Genomic DNA, 12,521 nt, shown 5'->3' on the forward strand with positions numbered 1-12,521 from the left:
TCCCCAGCTCTCACTTGGAGGGAATCACCAACAGCTGTAGAAGGATAGTACAGTCTCCAAGCTCTAAAAAAAATTTCATGAAAAATAAATAAAATAAAACTAAGCAGCGGTTTTTACAGTATGACACAGCAGTATTACTTGCATTAGGCCAATTTACCACTTATGATAGCAGTAATAGCACTAAAAGCCAATAAAAGCGGTCTGTTCGTTCAGAGATTGGCTTTTATGGCTTATTCTAAATATTATCAAGTGAATCAAAAGCTGTCATTATAGTGTCTAAAAAGCCTTCGTACCTTGTAAGCAAACAGTGTGACTTTGACAAATAATCATTAATATGCCTGTGTGAGACCAGGGCTAAAAGAGAACGAAAAAGGAAAACCCAATATTTCACTTTACATAAGTCATTAAGATCATTTCAGTTAAATTTCATACAAAAGAAAACAGTTTTATATGTAAAACACCATTGTTTTCCCAAGTGTTTTTTTTTTTTAGTATGTGAATATACTTTCACAAAACAAAAACTTGTCAGATAACTGAGCAATGAGTGGCTGAACTCTAGTGATAGTCTCAACAACCTTGGGAAAACAAATAATGCAAATAATGAAAGGTAGCACCTTTTGGGTCAGCCAAGCAGGTGGCATCACCCTCTCACCCTGCCTGCCAGAGGCCCTGACAAGCGCAGCATCCTTCTCCCTCTTCTTGCTTTGTAAGACGACATATATTCCTGTACCCCCTGGAAATGTGTAATTTATGCCCTGTCTGATATGTGGCTGGTTGCTCTTCCAAGAAGCTCAGAGGAGCAAAACCGCAGCTCTGGCAGCTCTCAGCTGCTCTCCACCCACCTGGGTGTCAACAGGAATGCCCAGAGAACTGGGCTCTGCAAAACATAGGCAGGGCAGACATAGGATGTAGAGGATTTCCTTGTCCATAGTGACCAGAGCAAATCCTTCTCAGAGGAGGATTTGCACGGCTCAAGTCAATACCAAATGTCATTTCTAGTCTTCGAACCTCTCAAACAGTATCCCCAATGTGCAGTCACCAGCAACAGTGAGGAAGATTTGGGCTTACCACAGGCTGCCTAAAACATTTGTCACTGCCAGTATTCAGTGATTCGAATGCAACTTTGAGGTGGTTGAGTTTGAGAAAGGATGAAACTAAAGAGACAGGAGAAGAACAACCTTATTACCGCCCTTGTATTGCCACACCACAACACCTGACATTGCTTCATTACATACTAAGATGGGGAAGGTGGAAATAGAGGAGGAGATTCAGGACATCGCATGGGATGGGACATCATCTGGTACTGGGATGACAGCAGAAAAGCTGAGCACACTGCCACATAAACGGGGTACGTACTGGAAAGGTTTAGAGCGGACCGTACAGCAGACCTGACTGTGTAACCATGCCCTTTCACACAAGTTTTTTTGGTGTAACATCAGTAAGAGGATTTGAAAGCCCCAGTTCCTCTCAGCACCCTACTGGGACTGCATACTGCAGTGCTTCCTCAGCCCCCAGGTAAGTCACGGTGACTTCTTAGCCATGCTTGCAGACATCCAGGCTCTGAACTCAAGACCAGGGCTTGCAACTGGGACAAACTAAATGCCTTGGGTGAGACACAGCCACCTGTCAGGTCTCACACACTGAGTACAGGCCCTGGGCAGTTGGCTAAGTGTCCATGGTCTTGCAGCTCAAGTGCTGCACCACGGTTTTCTCGCCTATTGCAGTTCTTGGGGCCTCACTGGAATGGCAAGCTAGCATGCTTGCCATTGATGGCGTTATGTGATATGCTGTGCAGCTGCACCAAGCACACAGGCTAGCAGAAACATGTGGTGCTGCACTGCCAGGGGAATTATTCCACCTAATGCAGCCCTTTAAGGGCCACGTGTGCTTTGCAGACAATTTATGTGAGCAGAAAACCAACAGACCTCCCCTTCCAAGCTTCCAATTTCTTTGGCTCTTTTTTTTTCCTCCCTGCAGATTAGAGATCTCTCCAGAAACACTACAGGTAGAAACTGCTGCACAGGATTTTGCCTGAGGTATACTAGAGGACAGTAGGAAACCATACGGATCCTCCACATGCTTGCATTTATCCAAGGAAAAGTGAGCACAACTCTGTAAGTCTATAACAAGTAGGGCTTCTTCCCTTAAAAGAAAACTAATTATGGATTTATTTCAATGAAAAGAGCAGGTAAAAGCTGTTTGTTCAGATATTCACAAGAATTAGATTTTGGTCTCTTTAGACCTTCTCTTTCAGGCAGAGTGTCTAGCAGTTATTGAGCTCCCTTCCAGACCCATTACACAAACTGAGCATCTGCTTTTCAGTGCCCAGGCATAATCTGGTTCAACAGAGGATCAATTATTGACGCTTGAAGAGCAGAAGCTGTACATTGAAGTGAATAATACCAATGTTACTCTTCTGCTGCCACCAATAGCATTTTGCAGTACTGATTTCAGTCTCGAGCATTCCTATAAAATGGTAAGAAAAGATTTTACACACACAGAGGTTTGAGTGCTTTGGTCCGTTTGCTTTTCAAGTCATGGGTCTGCAATGCGTGTATTCATCACACACAGTTCTTCTATATTATTTTTCCCTAGGGTTTAATCCCCCCATATTTTAGCTCCACCTTCATCTCTCTGTCACACACAAGTCCTTTATTACTGCTGAGGAAAATCAGAGCAGAGGACTCTATGGGTTGCTGTGCAACCTGAAACAATCTGTGCAACACTGACACAAACCAAGGCAAACATTGGATATGAGTCTTTCAACCAGGATTTCAAGAGCAAAGTCACCAGAATTACTCATATGCTCGAAGTTACACTTGTGCTTTGGCATTTTGCTCAATCTGCTTCTTATAGAAGAGGAAGATGAAGAATGCCTTGGCCTAGATTAGAGGCCACATCTTGGGTGTGTTGTTGCTCTGTTTCTAATTGCTAGCATAGCCAAGAAACTGTATCCTTTCTTCCACTTTAGAGACCACCTGCAGAAATACATTTTTCCCCTCAAACTCTGCACAAGAGCCCAAAACTTGGCTTTAATACAACACATTTTCCATTTTTCTCCCTCTAATGAGACACATTGATATTTTTACCTGCATGTACTGTGTTTTGTTAATGGGAAATTTTTCAAACACTACGTGGTAATGGACTGTGGGATATGGGATTATATATTTATTATTCTCAAGAGCACTGTACACCGTACCAGTAAGTTACAAGCAGGCTGGCAGAACAGGGTTTGAATTTTGGCAGAAGACCTCTCCTGAGCTTACTGCGATTTGCTGGTTAGGCTGTGTTTGGCTCTGCTTTTAAAACCCTGTGATGATTAAGTTACGGTTGCTTTGGTCAACTGAGCTACAAACAGGCTGCACTGAGCACTTTGTTCTGGACTGGTCATGTCAAAACTAGGGTGAGGTAGTGGCCAAGGGCTGGAAAAGGAGGAGCACTGCAAGAAGCTGACTGTTCTGGGTTGTTGTGTGATACAAAAAGTGATGTTGATGCTAAATCCAGAGATAACAAAATTTGTCATAAGATTCAATTGACAGGAAAGAAAATCTGCTCCTTTAGGTTGTATTTATACACAGTGGTGTCTAAGGCTGCATTTACACAAGCATTCGACAGTCAAAACACACCTTTCTCCCTGCCATAACAGGTCAGCCTAGGTTTTTCTATGTGCTGCCTTTTACAGAAGTGAAAGGCTTTTTTTTTTTGCACAACTGAAAGACTGTCATTTTAAGATAAAAAGCCTGCTTTTCCCCCCCAAGGGAAAGTTGGAGAAAAACTTTCATGGATTTGCCCTTTGTAATATTCTGGTTTGTCTGGAGCAAGGGGAGGAAATAAAAACCTAATGGAAAGAGACATTTTTTTCTTGGATCAAAAACTGAATACTTGGAAGAATGTGCTCTCAGACTACACTCATAAATGCTTAGAAGAAGAAACAATTGTTAGGTCAAATGATTCACAAGGTCCAGCTTCACTAGAGCACTTGATATTTACCTTTTCTAATGAGACTAAGGTGAAAAAACGTTTACTTTTTGTCTGAGATACTTAAATCCTTTTCAGTCATTAACCATTTAAATAGCCTACTCACTTCCTGAAGGTGATTAATAGAAGTTGGGGTGAATCAGTTACTTAGAAGTGTGAAAACTCTGGGCTAGATTTGTACATTAGGTTCAACACTTAGTCTACACCAAACCAAGTGAAAGCTCAGTCCAAAGCCTTTTTAAACTCAGAACAGATCATATCCCAGCTTTGCAGGCTCATTTCATCTCCCTCCCCCCCCCATGTCACCAATTATCTCAAGGCATTCTATAGGCTGAGAAGTAAAAACTTCTGTACCAATGCTAAAGTAGGTTTGCTATATGCATATAATACTTACATATTATAAATATCCAGCATTCCAGGTAGCTGAACATCACCAACTGATCACCCTTGTTTGTGGTTGCCAGTGCACAGTACTTAAAGATGTGCTTTGCATGTTTTTAAGAAAAAAAAGATAACTGTAGCACCCAAAATTTAGTAACTATAGGTGATGTAAAGATCAGAAAGAACCCAAAACTTCTACTGACCTTAATGACAGAACTGTCGAGCCCGTAATAAAAAAACAGTACTGAATTATTAGAATATGGCTTTCCCTGATTCAGTCTTATTGAGTATCTGCTTTATTACTTATCCAACTCTCCTCCAGAAAAACAAGTAGCAGCACCTTCTTTTTGGCCTGTGATAACCTAGTTTGTGCAATGCCAGCCCATTCAAAATCCTCCATTTAATTTTATGAACTTTGCACTGGGGCCCTGGGATTGTTGTTTTATTTAAAAAAAAAAAGTTTCACTCCAGAAAATAAAGCCCTCTTAAACCAGCAGATGTTAATAGCCTTGTACAGAAATTTTAAGAGGTCTCCAGGACCTGCCACACTGATCTTCTCCTATCAGCACCCAGCCCATGGGAACACAGCTGCATGAGAATCAAAAAAATTAGAACCAGATCTTTTGAGAACCTCCAAATCCCTTTAACTTCCAGAAAAGGTGCAGTAGTTGTCAGCCAGGTACAACACTGTAGTTATTGATGTGTAACTGGCCTTGCAAGGTAAGTAAACGTACCCTACTAAAGTTACTTAGCTAGTTCTGAAGTACTTATGAGGTACATTATGGACAATATACATAGCCTGTATCTGTCCTATGGTGAAGGCTACCTATACTACAGCTGGACATGAGGTGTATTTTCTTGGTCTAAACAGCACAAGCTATGACATATCCCATGACCATTGGTAATATTAGTGTGATCTTTTTATCTTCTAATACATATTAATTCGTAATATACAAAACCATTCAAATAAATAATTGTGCAGACTGAATAAAAAAGCAATTTAAACTTTTTTTCCTTAACTGGAGACACTTTTTACAAATAGTTCTTTTAAGTAGTCTTAATAGTATCTCTTTAATATTGCCATTAAAATTCACCAGAGTTCAAGAGCAGAGCAAATTTACATCTGTTAAAATAATGGAATTGACACTGGTATTACATCATTGCTATTTTAAATAATCATTCTTCATAATTTTAACCTACTTGCTTTAAGTTGCAAATACAGGGCTTGTTCCTACTTTGATGAAAGTCAATGGCAAAACTGCCTTTGGCTTTCAGGGAGCAGCACGTAGCTTTAAATGTGGGGGTCTCTGATTATACGTGGTGGGGTTTGACTGTGTTCACTTATACAGGGAAGAACAATTCACTCTGAAGGAAAAATTACTGAGAACAGTTCTATGAACTCTATCAAGCCCTGGTCAAATGGGATAATTGTACTGGACTAGCCCGCACCCCCCAAAACCATGAAACTATACTCTGAATTTCAAGAGAGGTACAGTTCTGTTTAGTTTCACAAGAAAAAAAGGTTATACATAGGTGTGCAATTTTGTGGGGTTTGTTCCTTAATATTTTGGGATAGCTTGTTTTTAAGAGAAGCATAATGGGAACCCTCAACAAATTCACCTTCTCTTGGGAGAACATTAGCAGTTTCACTGAAATTAGGTAAATATTTTTCTTTGAAGGTTTCAAACTGAACCTAAGGAATTAAAAAGATACACCATACACAGATGGAAAGCCGCCTAAAAAATGAATCCACATTGCCCTCTCCCTGATTACAGGGGAAAGTGATGCAAGGCCTTTTTAAAGAAATGGAAGATGAAGATTATAACCAATTTGAAGAATATTTAAAACTGGAGAAAATATGGATTTTGCTGTCTATCTAACACCCTAAAGAAAGCTTACCCACGTGATCATCAGGAAAGAGAGTCAGTAACCACACTGCAGCTCATCATCTGCAAAATCACCATGACTCCATTGTCTACATAGACTTCCATAGTTTTCAGGGACAGGAACTTTTCAACTGTATCTGCACTAAGCACCTAGTTTGACAGATTTTGGCCATGGCAGAAATCACCAGTCACTACAGTTAACTTTTGACTATCATGCTACTAAGATGTGTCTTCACGGTTTACTGGACAATAACCATCAGCTGAGTCTTAACCATAAGATTTCACTGCAGTATAGGGCCTGTTAGTTGTTATCTGGGAGCCAGAGAACTTTATTAGCACTATCATAAAAACTAAAACAAGGTCAATCCCTTGTTTTATTTATAATAGGCAGTGCCAGGGATAATAAAACATCTATCAAATATCTATCAAACCTCAGCAAATGAAGAGTTGAAATAACAATTGCCTTGGCATTTTTAATAGTTACACATTAAAAAAAAGACATTACAACAAAATGCAACCCTTTGCTCTGAAAGCAAAAACAAGCAACACCACCAAGGACAGGGAAAAAAGATCAAGTTATTCCAGAAAAATCAAGTTTTGGAGACCCTGCTGTGCTGACTGCCTTATTCCACTTGGAGTTATTTACCCAGTTACGTTTCTTTCCACTTCCACAGCAGGACACGTTTGTGAGCAGAAAAAGTTTAGTTTGGATGGAAGGCAAATGTCTTCCGAGAAAGGATGATTAGGCAATACTCTGCCTCAGGAAGAGTTTCAGGCACTGTCACTTAGTGGTGTCTAGGAAGAAATGAGAAAACACCTAAGGGGTTAGCCTGCAGAGACTTTCACGCCATGCAGGCTGGGACTAGCTGAGCTAGGAGGTCTTTTCTAGGCCCACCGTCTGTGATTCTTTTTGGCATCATTTTTTGCCTTATAGTATCATGTCTTCCCCCCAGCTGTGGCAGTAATACAACATGATGCACGCTGCAACCCAGCCTTAAGGATAGCCTAGAATCACACAGGAAGCCAGCGCTGCGACCATTAAATAAGTTACAAATATGGCTTTTGTAAGCAATTTACTTTTTTGTAGCTTCCCAGCCACAGCACTGAATGCTAATAAGGGGAGAGGTGTATACCTGATGTGGAGAACAGGTTGTTGGCAGAACACTCATCACGGAGGAAAGCAGGAATATACAGATATATCATTCTAACCCTATCTACTCAAGTGTATATATATAATAGGGAGACTTTTTATATTATAGTCTAGGTTCTTCATTCCAAAACTATTATTTCCTTCCACTAAAACCTGTTAATGTGAAGATTTTACCTAGCTGCATAAATCTTCATGGAAAGAAATATGTTTCTGTCATCTATTTTTGACTTTCCATGCTGTGACAGTGAAGGTTGGCCTGGTGTTGCTAAATATGCACACTGCTCAGGTAGCAGAATAGCTACTGCAGATTGCCTGGCACCTGCTCGAGGATGAGGTGAACAGAAAGTATTTTTGTTCTATTGAGAACATCTTGGCCAAACGATATTTGTAACAGACAAAAAAAAAAGGAAACTAAACTGAGTGGGAATGGAATCTTAATATTTTGGGATCGTGAAAGGGTGAAATCAGAGTTCTGAACCTGAACAGGTTTAGATGCAGTGGAAAAAAATGGCAGGTGTTAGGGAAAAATATCTTCCTTGGACGTAGGATTTTCAAAACCTGGTACTTAGATTTTGTTAGTTCTAATCTGTTTTAAATGAAAAAACTTCTGAAAAGGAGATAAAAAGCATGGAGCATGAATGCCAACAGAAACATATTGTAAGTATGATACATTATCAACAGTTCTACCGCTACTGGGTTAAGAAAAAAATAATGCACTCAAAGGCACCCCCTTTTGCTTTTTAATATATCTTTGGAAACATCTGTGTTTTATTTATTTATTGTTTTTAAGTATAGCAGCTAAGAGAGAAATTAATTACGATTTCATTTTTAAGGACCTGGATTTCCTCTTGCATGTATCAGTCTAACTCAGGAGTAAGCCCATTGAAGCAAATGAAATGAGGTTGGTGTGAACGAATTTAAAAGTGATCTGAAGCAGACCCTCAGATATTTATGGACGGAGTGAGTCATTCTTGTTCTGGTTGGTTGATTACATCAGTGGAGATCTAGTATCCATCACGCAGGGCCTGACTCTCCTTTCTCTTATATCACCATGCTTCAGAACCATTGTGTGGAGCGCAATGATATTTTACTCCTAAAACCAACAAGTTGAAAGAACTGAGCCCCCAGCCCACTAAATTTGAAGTGCGTTGACTGCAAAAAGCCACCCCCAATTAAATCAACAGATCATATGGTCTCCATAGTCTGTTTACCAACTAAAGCTTCCATGCAAATTGTTTTAAGACATTTTACTCATTTAAAATTTTAAGTAGCTGCTGTCATAAAACACACATTCTTGCCTGGCACCACACTCAAGAAGTAACTCTCCTTCCAGCTGTTTCCAGTGACAAAACTACACAGATATTAAGGAGAAACTGAATCGATACCATGAACTTGACTAGTCCAATTCACAACAAAAACAGTTCTGTAAAAAAAAATCCTTGCGCAGTCCAAGCCCCTGAACATTTTCTGATTATTTGTGTGTCAATTTTTCCTTTTAGGCACACACCAGGTTTGGTGGTGCTGGAACCTGTGGTCTTCCCATATTGTGTCTCAGAATAGGCAATACCAGCTATTCAAGAAACAAACCCTGGGAAACCTTTTTGTGGGTTGCTGTTAATACCTGAGCTAGATTATAGACCAAAAAAAGGGTGGAAAACCTTCAGCCATCATCGGGCTCCCTGAGGTTTTCCCTCTTGGCAATGACTTTATGGCTAATCAGAGGCAGAAAACCAAAGTGGCAGGCTATGAACTCCCCAGACACCAGGTTTTTAACCAGGAAATCCCTTCCCCAGCCTCACCCCACCTCCGTTTCTCTGTGGTTCCCTGGGCCTCTACCCCCATCAGAAGCAAGGCAGCTGCCTTCCCAGTATGTCCATGTACTTCTCACTTCCGGGAAACGAGGACTAAAACCACCTTCAGAGTGGAAAAACCTGATAGCAGATATTTCTTGGATCCAGCTCAGCCAGTCCAGAAACTGTCTTAGAAGCAGGACAATATTTTATACCAGCTTATTCATAGGGAAGCTATATGAGCATAGAGCATCCTAGTTCACTGCTATCCTGTCCCTGGCCACGCAGTAGTCCAACAGGGACACTGAGCTAAAGAAACCTGACTTAAGACACTTCTAGTACAGACATTTTACTTCCTACCATTACACCTTCTCAAGATATTTAAGCACCAAGCACTGTAGGTATCATGGTTTCATATTCATGTTACACTTAGCTAATACTATCTAGAATTTCTCTGCATTAAATGGTGTATTTTATCTTGTCCAACAAGTAAGACTTCTGCACCATAATGTATCCTACAGGCAATTCTTTTCATATCTAAATCCCAAGGATGTTTGGGAAAAAAAGGAGATTATATTTATTCAGAAATTAAATGAGATTAATAATTTTAAAAGTAATTTACAAATAGCAATCAGCCTCTGCAATGAAGGTCAAAAGAAAAAGGACACATTAGCAATTGAATATCTTCCATCCCTTTAAAGTTTTAATACCTCATACCTGTTAATAATAGGAAATATTCTTCTTCAAGAGTAGCATTTTCAAAAATTGGTAGGATCCTTTTGCTAATTCTAATCTCCTTTTAATAAAATAATTTGCTAAAAAGGATTATAAAAAAAGCATGAAAATGGAATGCCAATAGAAATGTACTGCCTACACAATAAATAGTTAATGTATTTTCTAAATGAATGATTTAAAATAGCTATTAAAGTAAAGAGAATGAGCTTATGTTTCTAGTAATGACTTCCCTGCCTCAGAATGAAATCTGTAAATCCCCGATTGCAATTTCACGTCCCAAAAGAACAAGCAGTCCTGGGACCAATGCTTATTGCCTTTATCGTTAATACTAGCATACCACATATGTGATTTTTATATCACTGGTTTGAATATTTAGATTTATACTTATGTGTGCTTTTTATTTTAAATCTCATACAGTTGTTCTGTCACAAAAATAAAGCTCTCTTTCAACGAGGCTTTTTTGCATGTACATGCATACATGTATACACAGACATTCAGTATAAGTACAATTTTATTCATAAGAGTGCATAATGATTCAGGCTGTGATTGTTAATAAAAATGCATTTCTAACCATCAAATTTGAGTCTATTATTCTAAGTTAATTGCATTTGCCCTAAAGAGACTTGCGACTGGCTGTCAGCCTATTTGTGTCAGTTCCATTTTATTCATCAGTCAATCTTGTCTCCTCTTTTTTCACATCCCATATATTGATCAAATAGATTTGTTAGCATGCCTCTGCAGCCTTAAAAAAAAGTTTGTTATTTGTCAGGTTTATTTGATTACTATATTAGTTTGTGTGTTATCTTAATTGTTATTTCAATAGAAAATAAATGGCCTTTGATAGCCCCACAAGATTCCCATTAAATATAATCCATATAACAAGTTAGTGGATGGAGTGAATGTGGTAAGAAAATAAACACATTAAACCTATTTTAGAAGGTGGTATTAATCTGCAGCTGTACTGTACTTGATCCAAAAGACAGGAATAGAAATAACTACAGTGTGAAACAATTTTGATAAACATCAGTGCCGTATCATTGCATATTATGCTATGTATAAAATACTTTAGGAAAAAGAAGTGTGATATAAAATAAACTGAGGTCATATCTGGAAGAGTGGGTTTAGTGGTTAAGTGTGAATTGGAACAATATTATATATGGCTTTAAACACTAGAAATTAGGCTAGAGAGGCTGTAAGCAAATGCAGGTGGAAATGCATTACATGGGGCAAATTGTTGATCAGGAGAGGAAGAACAGCTTTACAGGAAAGTATTTACTGGAGAAAAAAATAAGCATTAAGCAAGATACATTGTGTAAGGAAACAAGAGTTTAGCCAGATTTAAAAGATAAAAATAAAACGAGCATCTTGTGCACACCAGTCAATCAGTATTGGTAGTGACTTTACAAACTTTTACTTCGACCTTCTCAAAGCAGAAGATGATGCAACCGTTTTTCCCCCCTGTATGATAGTCTCAGAAACCTGCCTCTGATACTTTCTCTATCAGCAAAACTACATAACCTCAGGCTCCCTGCTTAACTTTGAATCTGATCTCCCCAGGTGGTACCTGAGATTACATACTTTCCAAAATAAACACCACATTAAAGTCAGCAAGAACACGTGCTTACCATTTCATTTTAAAAATGATTCAAGAGTCCATGTGTATTAAGATAGTTGTTCAAGACACAGAAGTGCTGCTCATAAAAGGCATTAGGAAACAATCTTCTGTTTTACTTAAAGGCTCAAGGAACACTGACGAAGCCCCAGCTTTTCAAAATTGAAATGTGAGATTAACAGAACTTTCCAATCTTCTTATGAAAATTGGAAGAAGTTATTTCATCTCTTTGGTCGGGATTAGTCTTTTTGTTATCTAACTTTAGTCACTTATAAGTTTAGTTTCTGGTATGGGCTAATTCATTATTACTATTTTGGTAGCCAACTGCTAGGTGGTTTCACGATGGGGAAGAGGGACAAGATATTTCTTCATAAGAGCAACTTATTCCCAGCTTAATTTTTTTTCTGTCAAGAGGCAAGGCATTGCTAGGAAGACAGGCTTGTCTCTTCCTTTGATTATTGTAGGAGTTTAGGCCAGGCTAGAGCTACTATGATGAACACCACCCTGAGAGGGATGTATTCCATTATAGCAGAAGCATTTTAAACGCCTGTATGTAGCTGCAGACACTTGAAAAGCCCAACTCCTAGGTTATTATTTTTCATCTGGAACCTCTTTAACTGTATTTCATACAAACAACCACGCTAAGGCTTCAGATGACCTAAAATAATGCTCGAATTTGCAACTGTCATAGAGCAGTTAGCAATACCCCTGCGATTCAGAAGCACACAGCATGATGATAGCTTCAAGCCAAACTGTTATGACCAGCTAGTATAGAATATAAACAGGAACAGATGAGAAGAATACAGCCTCAACATTTGAGACAACAAAGAAAGAGTGAAATGATTGCTACATAAAAGACATTTCAAAGACCTCCCTGAAAAGCAGGCATAAAAATCCCCAATAAAAAGGCTCAGCAAGAAAACTGTCACACCCCCTAATCCTCAGCAGACTTTAACAAGATGTTTGCATGAGCCAGAGATTGTCTCCTT

At 39.0% G+C, this 12,521-nt stretch overlaps 1 protein-coding gene across 1 annotated transcript in view; it reads left to right on the top strand.

Moving 5' to 3' along the window:
• The first annotated feature begins 1,239 nt into the window (after positions 1-1,239).
• The window catches only part of MDFIC2 (MyoD family inhibitor domain containing 2), a 30,795-nt gene continuing 19,513 nt past the window's right edge, over positions 1,240-12,521 (top strand). Inside the window, exon 1 of the mRNA XM_050712794.1 lies at positions 1,240-1,348. Within this exon, the coding sequence (XP_050568751.1) occupies positions 1,240-1,348 (109 nt within the window). The remainder of the gene's footprint in view (positions 1,349-12,521) is intronic.

Source organism: Cygnus atratus, chromosome 10 (genome assembly GCF_013377495.2).
Source record: "Cygnus atratus isolate AKBS03 ecotype Queensland, Australia chromosome 10, CAtr_DNAZoo_HiC_assembly, whole genome shotgun sequence".
NCBI lineage: Eukaryota > Metazoa > Chordata > Aves > Anseriformes > Anatidae > Cygnus > Cygnus atratus.